This window comes from Neopelma chrysocephalum, unplaced genomic scaffold (assembly GCF_003984885.1).
Source record: "Neopelma chrysocephalum unplaced genomic scaffold, ASM398488v2 Primary Assembly neopelma1_73b, whole genome shotgun sequence".
Taxonomy (NCBI): Eukaryota; Metazoa; Chordata; class Aves; order Passeriformes; family Pipridae; genus Neopelma; species Neopelma chrysocephalum.
In genome coordinates, this window is record NW_020897734.1 from 5,074,934 (window position 1) to 5,087,826 (window position 12,893).

Here is a 12,893-nt window from a genome sequence, read left to right on the forward strand (position 1 = left end):
TGGAGGGTGCGGGCACCGCCTCCCGCACGGGCCGCCCCGTCCGTGCCGCAGGTGCGGCTCCTTTAAGGCTCCGGCGCCGCGCCCCCCCCCGGCCCCACCTCCCCGCTCCGGGAGGCGCCGGCCGGAGCCGCCGCAGGTACCGGGAGGGTCGTGGGGACCGGGGGTCCCTCCGCTGGCGGGGGGTCGGGGGGTACAGGGGGTTCCTCCGCGGACGGGGGGCACCGGGGATCCCTCGGCTGGGGGGGTGCCGGCGGGTTCCGGGTGTCCCTCTGTAGTTGGGGGGTCGAGCCGCGGGTGTCCCGGGTCGGGGTCGGTGCTTGCCCCGGTGGCCGCGCTGCGAGCGCGGTGCCGGCGGCCCCGGACTCCCCCGAGAGAGGAGCCCGGGGTCCGTCCCACCGCCCCCTGTTCCCCGGGGCGCGGCTGCGGGGACGGGAAGCTCCGTCCCGGCTGTGCCGGCGGTCCCGAGTGGGCAGCGGGCTGAGCTGCAGCCCCCCGAGCAGGCGCCCCTGCTCCTTCGGGGCTGGAGCGGCCGCGGCCACCCGGGTCCCGGTGCCGGCGCCTCCGGACCGGATCCTGCCCCCGCCGCGGCTCCTGGAGCGTGTCCGCTCCCGGCGGCTCCGCGGGGGTCGGGCAGCTCCGGGCCCCGCTGCGTTCGTGGGAGCGGCAGCCCGGGGCGGCTCCTTCCTGCCGGGGTTGCCCGCGGGTGCTGGGCGTCAGCGCGGTCCCACGGAGCCGGCTGAGGTCACCGGGGCGGCGGGGCTGGCAGGCGGCCCGAGCCCAGCCCAGAGCAGGGCGGCGGAGGCGGCGGGCGGACCGCTGTCCCGGGTGCCGCGATCCGGTCCAGCCCGGGGAGCGCTCACGGAGCACCTCGCGGGGCGGGAGCCGCCGGGCTTAGCGGCTGGCATGTCCCTAGCACGGACACATCTGGCCAGGGCCGGCGATCCCGGGTGCAGCGATGTCGGAAGCCGTGGATCTGTCCTTCCTGTCAGACGTGGAGAGAGAATTGATCCTGCAGGTCCTGCAGCGCGACGAGGAGCTCCGTAAAGCAGAGGAGAGGAGAATCAGGTGTGGACATGGCTGGGGCTGGGCAGGAGCTGGTTCCCTGCTTTGCTCTGGAAGTGGGTGGAGGAGTGAGAGTGCTGGTGATGGGGGTTCCCCGGGGCGGCTCTGACAGCTCCCGGTGTCGGGTCTGAGCAGGCGCCTGAAGAATGAGCTGCTGGAGATCCGGCGCAAGGGAGCCAAGCGGGGCAGCCAGCGGTACAGCGAGCGGACCTGCGCCCGCTGCCAGCAGAGCCTGAGCCGTGTCAGCCCCAAGGCCAACACGTGCCGGGGCTGCAACCACTTGGTGTGTCGGGACTGCCGTTCCTACAGCCCCAACAGCTCCTGGCGCTGCAAAGTCTGCACCAAGGAGGCGTGAGTACCTGCGGACAAGTGGCAGAGACTTTCTGCATGTGCTTCCTGTTCCCTTCCTCTTCCCAGTCTCCCCAGCTTGATGCCCCATGTCTGGCCTTTCCTAGCCTAGTCCTTTTCACTGCAGGACAGCTGGCTCTGCTGTTGCTCCTGGAGTGGATTCCCATGGTTGGGTGATGGAGAATTTAGTCACACCCCAATCTTGTGTCTCCTCCATGCCCTCCTCACTCCTTTCCCCCCCCTTTACTTGACTCGAGCATCCCCCAGTTCCCCTTGCACAGCCTGTGTTTCAAGTATCCCAGGTTTCCTCCTTCTTGGCCTCCCCTGTCCTATAAAACCTGTCTTGCTCCCATATTTACTGGGGACGTAGCTGAGCCCGTCAACTGCCCAGTGAATTGTCTCTGCCCAGTCGCCTGCTGATCATGCCCACTGTGTCTGTGTTCTCCTTGGGTGGTGGGAGCACCAAGGGTGGGTTGGGGTGCAAGGATCAGCCCCCCACTGCCCTTGACTGCCCCCCCCACCTCCCTGCCCTGCAGTGAGCTGAAGAAGACAACGGGTGACTGGTTCTACGACCAGAGGGTCAACCGCTTCGCCAACCACCTGGGCAGCGACATGGTGCGGCTGTCCCTGCGGCACAGGCCGACAGGTAGGGGTGCCACAGCAACTCCTCCTCCCACAGCTCAGCCATCTGGGATGCTCCCCCTTTCCCCGGTGCACCTTGCACAGTGTGGAGCTGGATGGGAGCAGCTCCTGCTTCAGGCAATTGGCTTGGAGCAGGGGTCCTCCTGATGCCTCTCTCCTTCCAGCCAGCAAAAGAGAGACTGTAGGACAAACTCTCCTCCAGAAAGCTCAGCTTAGCGAGCCCAAAAGCTCCTCTGCAGCCCGGCAGCCGAGCCCCCCTGCACCCCGGGAGGGGTCCAGGTAAGAATCCTTGCTGTCCCACCTGCTCCAGGCACCAGCCCTCATCTGCTGCGGGGATGGGAGCGATGGTGCCGCCCTGCTTGGATTATCGGTGGCACAGAAACTCTCTCAGACCAACTTCCTTGCCAAACAGGACATACCTGTGGTTTTGTTTGTCTGCAGTTTGTTTCCAGATGCCTCAGACCCTCGGGATGGCAAAAGTGACACAGAGTCCATGGAAAACATGAGCCTGGATGGCTACAGATCTAGTCCTGGTGATGGGGGGGGCAGGTGAGGGGCTCCCCAGATGGGTTGTCCTTGGCAAGACTGGCTGGCAAAGAATGAGGACTTTCATCTGAAGTGTGTTTTTCTTGCTCTAGTGAGGGGGAGCTAGCTCCTTTGGCTAGGCTGAAACTTGTCCCTGGGCAGGCATGTCCTCTGCTCCCAGGCTGGCGTGCTATAGGGAGCTTATGTCCCTCCAGGGAGCCTGTGTGGAGATGGTACTTTCCAGCCAGTACTTGCTCTCCCAGCTGGGCTTGTGGCCTGGGACAGACCTTTCTGTGTCCTCTGCAGGAGTAACTCCCTGGAGAGAGCCATCCCTGGAAAACAGGTTGCTGCACCAGCAGGACCTGCTGCCTCCAGCCTGACCCTCCCTCTCCGCTCCAAAAACGCTTACTCCGACGGACGGGTGTGTGACGCTGCTCCAGCAGGCCCAGCCCTGTCCTGGGGCATGGGGCCGGGAGTCCTGTGGGGTGCCCAGCCCTGCCCTGCTCTGACGGGACCTCTCCTCCCCAGGATGCCACTGCAGGGACCCGCAGCAGCGCCTTGGTGGACGAGCATGAAACGATATTCAAGAAGAACCCGCGGCGGGTGGTGAGGCCTGCAGGTGAGAGCTGCAGGGGTGCAGGGGGTTTGGGTGCCAGCACGGCCAGGGGTGGGCAGCTGCTTCTCCCTGGGCTGAGGTGAGCTTTTGGTGCTGATGGGAGAGGCTGGGGCAGTCCCTTGTTTGAGAGAGCAGCAGGGCTCTGCTAGTCCTGCTCTGTGCTGCTGCCTCCTGCTCACCACCTCTTGTGCAGACTACACCAAGTCGGTGATCGACCTGCGCCCCGAGGACTTCATGGGGGATGGTGGATCTTTGGGGGACAGGAGCAAGTCGGTCCCTGGCCTCAACACGGAGCTGGTGAGACCTTTGGCATGCTGTGGTGGAGGAGCTGGGTATCTGGCTGGCTGTGCCCTCCTGCTCCCCACACAGTTGACTTGTCTCCCTCCTTTCAGGAGGAGGAGGAGGAGGACATTGATAACCTGGTGGAGATCCATCGGCAGCGGGTGGCCCGGGGCAGCATGCGCAGTGGCACCTCCTCGGTGAGTCCCCCTGGTGTGGCCATGCTCTGCCCCGCTGCAGGGAGTAATGATGGAGAAAGGCAGTGCCAATGGGTTAGGTGGGAGAAAGGCAGGGTGGTGCAGAGGCAAGAGCCTGAGGCATGGGGGCTTCCTCCCCTTGAAGGGAATTGAAATGCAGAGACCCAACTCTCTTCTGGGGAGCCTCCATGCAGGTGGGAGGCACTCAGTGGCCATCCCCAGGCACAGAGGGTGAGAGGGGCTGTATGGAGGAGGTAGTAGTCTTGCTGAAGATGAAGAGGGACCATCAAGTGATGGTGTGCCAGCTGAGCCCTGCCATGTCTTCCAGAGCACGCTGGGGAGCATGGTCAGCATTTACAGCGAGGCTGGTGACTTTGGCAGTGTGGCAGTCACTGGAGGCATCTCCTTCTCCCTGAGCTATGAGCAGAAGACGCAGACCTTGTTCATCCACGTGAAGGAGTGTCGCCAGCTGGCCTACGGGGACGAGGGCAGGAAGCGCTCCAACCCGTGAGAGCCGGGGGGGCGATGGCTGGTGACACCACTGGTGGTGCCCACCTGGGTTGTGGGGTGTCCGCCAGAGGTGGGAGCTGTAAGTGGGGAGGTCTTGACAAGGCAGGAAGTCTGGGGTTGCCCTGGGGAGCTCGGACGGGGTTAATTGTGTGGGGACCTTGGTGAAGTGCTGCTTGCTCCTCCCTGCAGGTACGTGAAGACCTACCTCCTGCCTGACAAATCCCGGCAGGGGAAACGCAAGACAACAATCAAACGCAACACCATCAACCCCCTGTACAATGAGCTGCTGAAGGTGAGCAGGGATGGATTGGGGTGCAGGTAGTCAGTCCTGCTCTGGTCTGGCCCTGGTGTCAAGTCCCAGTGCCGTGGTGCGGTGAAGGCACAGCTGCAGATGTAAACATGTCACAGGGCATGTCCCTGGTTCCTCTGGCATTCCGCAGGGGCATCCTACTTACGCTGGGCATTTCCTTCCGTGGCAAAGGCTTCCAGGCCCCTGGAAACAGGTTACATTGGTGGGAGAGCAGCACAGCTGCAGAGGCAGAAGTAAGGCAGTTCTGGGCCCCAGGGCAGAACAACTTTGCACTGTCCTTCACCAGCCCTGCTGCAGCCACTTTGGGGTGGTGTGACTGGCTGACTCTGTCCCTGAGCCTGGCAGTGCATTGCTGAGGCCAGGCACTCTCAGACAGGAGGAAGTGGGAGCTGTGGTTTGGTTTTTAGGCTCTCACAGCCAGGTTTACTAAGGTCTTATGCTCTGACCCCCTGAGGCCCTGTGGGCTGGCAGAGCTCTGTGTGTTGTGGGATGGGTGGACAGGTGCCTGGCTCTGAGGTCTGTCTGTCTGGAGAGCATGGGCTCCTGCACCACTGCCCCAGGACTCTGAGGTTTCAGCAGGCATGGAAAGAAGAACAGACTCCTGTGTGCATCCACTGCTCCTCAAACTTGTTTCTTTCCTGATCGAGAGCTGTGGCTGATGGTGTTTGCCAAGTCTGTCCCTGCCTGCTGCTGCCTGCTCACCAGGGGTTTTCCTATCTCTCTCCCTAGTACGAGATTAGCAAGTCCCTCCTGCTCACGAGGACACTGCAGTTCTCGGTCTGGCACCACGATCGCTTTGGCCGCAACACGTTCCTGGGGGAGGTGGAAGTCCCACTGGATGCCTGGAACTTTGACAGCCACCTGGAGGAGTTCCTGCTCCTGCATGGCAAGGTGTGCCCCTGCTGCCCGCAGCTTCCCTTGCCTGGCCCTGGTGAGGGGTATAGCCCTCTGTGGGCAGAGGGGTGTGGAGACAGCTGGGAGCTGCCAAAAGGCTCGTGCCAAATCTCTGGAGAAGTGAACAGCCCAGAAGTAGACAGCAGTGCTATCATAAAAAAGGGCAGATCTTCTGCCTCAAGCCTAGTTTCCTGGCTGTTCCTCAGGTGATTGAGCCAAAATAAGATCCCAAAGGAGCTGGGGTGATCTGGTGATGCTGGGGAGGGTTTGCAAGCACTTATGCCAGCTCAGTCACATCTAGGAGAAGCCAAGCCCTTTGTCCCAGCCTGGGAAGGTGCTGCACACAGGCCAGGCTGTCACTGTGTCTGCCGTGGCCTCTCTGCAGTGTTTGGTAAGTCTCATCTCCTTTGCAGACTGGGGCAGATGCTGCTGGTCTCCACCAGTACAAGGGAGAGTTGGTTGTCTCCATGAAGTACATCCCATCTGTCAAGCACCCCGGGGCTGGGAATGGCAGGAAAGGTGAGTGCTGGAGCTCCAGGATGTCTGTGCAGCCTTGCAGGATCTGCTTGTGGCCACGTGATCTGGCTCTGGGGTAGTGTCACTGCAGCCTTCTCCAGCACCTGCAAGGCTGCTCTGGGTCAGGGCAGAGCTGGCTGTCCTCAGTCTGGCTGAGCCATCCCAGTGCTTCCTTGGGGCTGGACCAGACTGGACCTTCATGAAGCAATTGTCCACCTTCACCTCAGCAGGCAGGGCCAGTAGGGGAGAAGGCAAGAGGAAATGGCATCCCGGGCTCTGTACATGCCCCTGGGATGAAGGGTGTTCAGCAGGACCTTTCCCGAAGTTTGTGGTGGTGGAAATTAAAGTTGGTTAACTGATGTGTTGGGTTTTTCCTAGGCAAAACGGGGGAAGGTGGTGAGCTCCAGGTCTGGATCAAAGAAGCCAAGAACCTCACAGCTGCCAAATCTGGGGGGACCTCAGACAGCTTTGTCAAGGGGTGAGTGAGAGTCCTGGGGGGGTGGGCAATGAAGGCACTGTCCTCCCTGGCTATATTTTCAGTGCTGCCATGGGGACCTGGAGGAGGGCAGGGTCTCTCCGTTAGCTGCCCTGCACTGCCTGTGTTGGTACCTTGAGAGTCACTGTCTGACCAGAGACAAGATGCTCCTGATACCAGGTGCTCTCCTGGATTTTGGCTGATTGAGAGGTTGTGGTGAAAGGCTCTGTCAGAGAAGGTGGAAAGAGCAGCTCCAGGCCAGGTCCGGGGGTGCTGAGGTACCCCAGCCCCCGGAGCAGAAGGCAGTTGCCCATTGTGCTGCTAACCCAAGGGATTGCTTCCCCCAGCTACCTCCTGCCACACAAAAACAAAGCCTCCAAGAGGAAGACGCCTGTGGTGAAGAAGACCCTGAACCCTCATTACAACCACACCTTTGTCTACAATGGTATCAAACCTGAGGACCTGCAGCACATCTGCCTGGAGCTGACAGTCTGGGACCGGGAGCCACTGTCCAGCAACGACTTCCTTGGGGGTGTCCGTCTAGGGGTGGGCAATGGTGAGGAGCCCTGTGGTCCCATCAGACCCTAGGGACAAGCAGCCTTTCTTGGAGCTGCTGCACTGTGAGCAGGAGCCTGCTCTGGCAGTGACTTCTGCCCTCTTCCATCCTTTCTCCCAGGCATGAGCAATGGGCAGGCTGTGGACTGGATGGACTCCATGGGCGAGGAGCTGAACCTGTGGCAGAAGATGTGCCAGTATCCAGGCTCCTGGGCAGAGGGGACACTCCAGCTCCGCTCCACCATGGCCAAGCTGAGGCCATAGGCTGTGGCACCAGCACCTGGACTCGGCTGAGGACTGGCACCGCTGCTCCGGAGCCACTCTCACTGCAGGGCTTGGCAGGGCTGCCAAACGTGGGTTGTGGTATTCTTTTTTCTTCTTTAATAAACATGACCTTCTCTAAACAGGCTTGGGCAGAAAGTCTTCTTGGCCTAGCTTCATTTAAAGGGTTTTCCTTTTGTCATAAGCCTTGCACCACATTTCAGGCTGAACTGAAGTCCTGGTGGACCCTCCCTTTTCCCCCCTGAGGCAAAATGCTTTGAAATGTCATTGGGTTTGTATTTCTTTCCATTCTTCTTTCTCCCACCCTTTCTGTTTCACAGTCTGCTCCCTCCCTGTTGTCTCCATCCTCCTCACTGTGCACAGCCCAGCCCCAGCCCTGGCTGCAGGGACCAGGATGGAACCATGTGGGGTCAGCCTGGGGGCACCAGGGGTCGTGGTCCCCAGGAAACATTTGTTTTCTGGGCCTCTCAGCAACACATCTGCCAGCACAGACTTTTTATACAAATTTATTTATTTCAAGTTAATATTCTACTGCCAAAGCAGTTCCCAGGAAGGGTGCCCTGTGGGTGGTGGGAGGGGGAAGCAAGTGGCAGTGGGGAGGGCGAGCCCTCAGGGTGGGCTGCATTCCTGGCTGGCTGCTACCGGCTCTGCTGAAGGTGGGGCCATTTGCTTTTAATAAGGGCTTTCTGGATGGGAGGTTTGTGCACAGGGTGAGGGTGGCCATGGGGAGGCTGAAGCTGCTGTGTTAGAGGCTGTTGCACTGCTGCCCTACCTGCTCTCCTCTGCTCTGGCTCCATGTCTCCCCCCTGCCCTGGGATTTGACCAGGGCAATCCGGTGTCTCCCGCCACGGTCCTGGCCAAGCTGAGCCATCCAACCCCTCAGCCAGAGAGCTCCTGTCTGCTGGGCAGTGGGGCCACTGCTGGCACACGGCCCCTGTCTTCATCCCTGTTCACCTCTCTGTGCCAGAACAGCCAGAGACGGGCTCCCCTTCCCCGGGGGTCCTTGGCACCCTGTTTCTCCTCTATGGTGGGCGACTAGAAAAGCAGAAAGGAAGGTGTCCATCCTCTGAGGGCAGTGGAGGGAGGGTTTTCCCCGGCGCTGGCTCACTCGCAGGGGTCCCCGTTCTGCTCCCGCCGAGCCGCCTCCCGCTCGCCCAGCAGGTACGTGTCGATGAAGACGAAGAGCTCGTCAGGGCTGACGGGGGCGATGTAGCGCTCGCGGTCAGTGCCTGCCTTGTCCAACAGCACCGCGTTGAAGTGGGAGCGGGTGAGGTGCAGGAACTGCCTGGGGGCACAGGAGGGGTCACCGGTCAGGGCTGGGGGGTTGCACTGAGGGCTGAGCCTGCCCACTTCAGGTCCTCCTGAAGTGGGGGCTCCCACTTCTTCCTTGGGGCTGTGAGCACTGTGGGGCTCTGGTGATGCTACATTCAGACTTGCTGGGGGGTCCTCCCATTGCACAAGCCCCTCTGGTGCAGAAGGAAGGGACTATCCACGAATCCAATCGCAACCTCACGCTCTGCCATCCCCAGAGGTCTCCCCATTCCCGGTGCCTTCGCACAGGCTCTGCAGGACAGCCTCCCATCTGCCCTACCTGAGCTCCTGGATGATGCCAAGGGACAGCTGGTGCTCCCGGATGCGTCCCACCTCGTGTGGGGGCTGCCCCACCAGCTCAATGATGGTGACATGGCGCAGGTCCAGCCCACAGGCGGCTTGCTGTGGAGGAAGGGGGCAGTGAGGGTGCGATGGAGGCAGAGGTAGGAAGAAGAGCAGCAGGAGGTTCTCCTCACCTGCAGCATGGAGATCTGCATCTTGTAGTAGCGGTTAGAGGGGTCGGGGGCCGAGATGACGAGGAGGCGGCGTTTCTCGTTGAACTGATCCAGCAGGCTGGCGGCTGAGTTCACAGCTGTGTTGATCTGCATGGCTGGGGCAAGACAAGGGTGTGCAGAGGTGCCATTGTGCCCCCCATCACCCCTTCACTCTGCTGGGCAGCATCCCCTCAAACTGCCAGGCATTGCCATGGGCAGGTCCTGCCCTTCCCACACCACTTACGTGTGCAGAGGGGCTGGGAGCCCGTCCACTGCTGCGTGGACTGGCAGACCCGTAGAGAGGTGCCCTGGCGCTCGTAGCCCCCATCACACAGGTACTCGCAGGTGGCACCGTAGTTGTTGCCGTCGGAGGTGCAGGAGATGTACCCGTTCTGTGGAGGCTTCAGGACAGGGCAGCGCCTCACTGCGAAGAGGGGAGCTGGATGAGAGCTGGGGGTGATGGAGCACAGCCCCAGCCATGGGGTGTGGAGCCTGAAGCCATGGGAGAGGCAGCTGGGAGCCCCGGGGGAGCCCACTTGCCTTGGACACGGACACTGAACTTGCAGCTGGCTCGGTTGTACGCCTGGTCGTGGGCGGTGTAGCGGATCACATGCTCTCCTTCAGGGAATTCAGAGCCTGGCTCTGGGCCCCGCAGCATCACCCTGAACCCAGCAGACGGGTTTCTCCATCAGGCCCCCATAGCCTCCAGCCCTTGCTGGCAGTGCCTGCGGCACCTCCACCCTCACCTCTTGATGACGCCGTCAGCAGAGTCCTTCACGCGAGGAGGGTCCCAGTAGACAGTTGCAGTCAGCTTGCCTGGCTCGGCTATCCGCTCCCGGGAGTCTGGACAGCGGATCTTGGGAGGCTCCAGGTCTGCCCACAGGGAGGAGAGGGTGTTGGGGAACCTGTGGATGCTGGGGCTGGGCTACAAGAGCCAGGCACCAACCCCAGCACTGAACCACCACAGGGATGCTGCACATAGCCAAGCACACCGGAGCCATTGGGAACTGCTGTAAAGCCAGTGCTGGGTGCCCAATCCTGGGCTGGTGCCTGTGCTTCGGGGCTAATGGCACCATGGGGAGCAGAGGGACCAGGGGTCCTACGATGGGGAGGTGCAAGAGCTGGCACCTGGCAATACCCATTTTGGATGTGGGGTGACACCTGCAGACACCCCAGGGATGAAGGGTGACAGGCCCCTGTGTGCCTCAGAATCATGGGTTGAAAATTTACCTACACAGATTGGCTCGGTCCCACTCCAGCGCCCGTCCTCCATGCAGATGCGGCTCCGGTCGCCCTCCAGCTGGTAGCCAGGCAGGCAGGTGTAGTCACAGCGGGAATCCATCTGCACTCCCGCTGAGCACACGTAGGAGCCCCGCAGCACTGCTGGCAGCACATGGCATCGGATTTCTGGGATGGAGAGAGCAAAGAGGGGAGGGAAGTGGCAGCCAGCCATGTGAGTGGGCAGAGCACCCAGGACTGGCCTCTGGGGGGCCTGTGGAGGTGCTGACAAAGCAGGAGCTGGGCACACTCACGTCGGCAGTACGCCATCCCAGACCAGTGGCGGTTGGGCAGGCACTGGACCACACTGGAACCCACCAGCCGGTACCCGCGGGTGCAGCTCAGCTCGCAGCGTGTCCCCAGGCTGCTGCGGTAGGAGCTGCCCCGGGGTGAGTAGCAGGTGGCATCTCCGCGGTGGATGTTGAGTGTGGCACACCACTGGGGCACTGCGGGAGAGGAGGAAGGTGAGGGAGGCCCCCACTGTGTCTCAGTTTCCCCATGAGGACCCAAAGGACGGGTTGGGTGCCATTACCTCGACGGTAATCCAGGGCAGGCTCAGGGGGGGTTTCTTCTGCATAGACCTCATTGGTGTGACTCTCTGTGTAGTAGCCAGACCCTGGGGAGGAGGAAAGAGTCAAGGGGGCTGTGGGGTTGTTCGTGGCTGCAAAACATCCCCAACAAGCAATCCCATCTCCAGGCAGACCCTGTCCTGTATCCTTGGGGCTGCTGTCAAGGGTTAAGCCCGGCACACTGTGAGCACAGTCCCCAGTGACATGGTTTGTGCTGGCACCAGCCGCAGACTAAACAGTGGCAGAAGCAACTGTGGTTATGGCAGGAAACGGGTGCTGGCACGGAGTGGGCTGGCACCGACCCCCAGCTTCGTGCTGCTGGGAAGTCCTTCCACACGGTCCCATGGCACCATTCCTGCCACGGGGCATGCCGAGAGAAGGAAGAAGGCTGCTCTCTCCTGCCCATCCCCTGGCCAAAGCAAGGGATGAGAAGCACACTGCCCAGCCCCCTTCAGGGGGCTGGAGGGGATGCAACCCCTTGCCTGTGCTTCAAGGAAGGATGAAGCTACTGGAGAGGCTTGGCCGGAGCTGCTGGCCTCACGCCATCCATGCTGCGCAGAGGGGCCCCCCGGATGGGGTGAAGACAGCCTTGCGCCATCCTTGCGGGCCACCCTCTAGCCCACACTATGTCTTCATGGGCAAGGGACACGCCAGTGGGGAGAGAGCCGTGCAGGGGGAGAGGGCTGGCTTCCTTACCCGCGGCCCCTCGGCGCCTCGGCCGGCCGCGGCATTCCCGAGCACTGAGCTCACGTTTCCGCCGCGTTTCCGCTGGGCCCCGCCAGCGCTGCCCCCTCCTCGCCGCCAGCCCACCCCACTGCGCTCCCCTCTCCGGCATGGCGGGGATGCTCAGCCTGGGAAAGGACCCCAGGAGAAGCGGCAGCCCCGCTGTGGTTGCACCCAATCATCTCCTCTTCTCCCTGTCCTGTGTTTTGGGAAGGGGATATCCGCCGGGACCAATCCGAGCAGCAGCCCTGCCGTCACGGGGAGGAAACTCCATTGCAAATCTTTCAGACGCGAACTTTTACTATAAAGTGACTCCCTACTGCTTCCCACAAGTCGCCCACTCATTGTTCACAAGCCTTTTGTCCTGATGCCCTTCCCACACTGCCGTGGTGCCTTGGAGAGCGGAGGAGCCGGGGGAGAGCCCAGTGATGGTGCCCGCGGGGCTGGCCGTGGGGATGTGTTGGTGACCTGGTGAGAAGGGCTGTTTCCCAGGGGCACATGCCAAGCTCCCCCCTGGGGCCCTGGGGACGGCGTGCACTGTGTCCCCACAGGCAAATGTGCCATTTAATGGGATGTTCCCTTTTTATAGAGGTGCTGCCTTTTCCTTCTCACCTGGGGTCAGCTCGCAGCCCCGGCTGCACCGGGCAGGAGCATCCCCAGCCAGGCGTGCTGGCAGCACGGCCAGGGGAGGGGATAGAAGCAGGGAAGGGGGAAAACCCCCAAACAAGGCTTGCAACCCTTGATCCAGCTGCCCAGCCGTGGGGCGGTTGGGATTGAGTGCTCCATTCAGGCAAACATCTGCTGACCGATGGCTCCCGTGGGAGCAAGGAGTCAGGGAGAATCTGCGCTCCTGCAGGCAGGGGTGTGATGGAGAGGCTGGTTTTCTGCTCCTCTCTGGATGCCTTCCAGCACCCACTCAGTTCCTCCCTGCACCTCTCAGCGTACACCCGCAAGCACCCAGTACCCCCAGGCACTGATGCTCTCCCGGCATCGCTCGGACACCCTCCCTCCCTCCCTCCCCAGCACGAGCCCCCGACGGGAGAGGGACCCTGCAGGCTGCCATCCCCGGGAGCCCCGCTGTGCCCGCACTCACCTTCGTGCCACGTGGATGACACCAGCCTGGCGAGGACAACCAGGAGGACGGGGGCTGCCTCCTGCGCCATGCTGGGGGTCGGGGGGCCGGGCAGCCCACCTGCCGTGCTGGGTCCAGGGGCAGCCGCGAGCCCTGACGAGGATGGAGAGGGGCTGGAAGCAGGACGATGGCCCCCTGCGTCGCCTGGTCACCACACAGACGCCTGTCTCCCCTG

General features: G+C 62.0%; 2 protein-coding genes across 4 annotated transcripts; one reads left to right on the forward strand and one right to left on the reverse strand.

The window, feature by feature from the left end:
- Positions 1–103: 103 nt before the first annotated feature.
- Positions 104–7,333, forward strand: SYTL4 (synaptotagmin like 4). 3 transcript variants are annotated; one of them, XM_027687205.1, is made up of 17 exons: positions 104–136; positions 933–1,065; positions 1,198–1,413; positions 1,947–2,056; positions 2,217–2,331; positions 2,494–2,601; positions 2,884–2,998; positions 3,106–3,196; positions 3,387–3,490; positions 3,586–3,672; positions 3,998–4,176; positions 4,369–4,471; positions 5,219–5,380; positions 5,797–5,902; positions 6,278–6,377; positions 6,722–6,930; positions 7,051–7,333. In XM_027687205.1, exons 2-17 carry the CDS (start codon positions 956–958, stop codon positions 7,191–7,193), a joined length of 2,058 nt encoding a protein of 685 aa, XP_027543006.1. In that variant the 5' UTR covers positions 104–136; positions 933–955; the 3' UTR covers positions 7,194–7,333. The 3 variants fall into 3 exon arrangements, with proteins under 3 accessions (XP_027543006.1, XP_027543005.1, XP_027543007.1); XM_027687204.1 differs by having other exon boundaries at positions 110–136; positions 914–1,065; XM_027687206.1 differs by having other exon boundaries at positions 110–136; positions 914–1,065; positions 3,589–3,672.
- Positions 7,334–8,315: 982 nt separating this feature from the next.
- Positions 8,316–12,760, reverse strand: SRPX2 (sushi repeat containing protein X-linked 2). The gene is made up of 10 exons (XM_027687218.1): positions 12,680–12,760; positions 10,827–10,910; positions 10,549–10,740; positions 10,247–10,423; positions 9,763–9,889; positions 9,557–9,678; positions 9,261–9,440; positions 8,999–9,132; positions 8,803–8,924; positions 8,316–8,496 (listed from the first exon to the last, which is right to left on the reverse strand). Exons 1-10 carry the CDS (start codon positions 12,747–12,749, stop codon positions 8,316–8,318), a joined length of 1,389 nt encoding a protein of 462 aa, XP_027543019.1. The 5' UTR covers positions 12,750–12,760.
- Between the last annotated feature and the right edge of the window lie 133 nt (positions 12,761–12,893).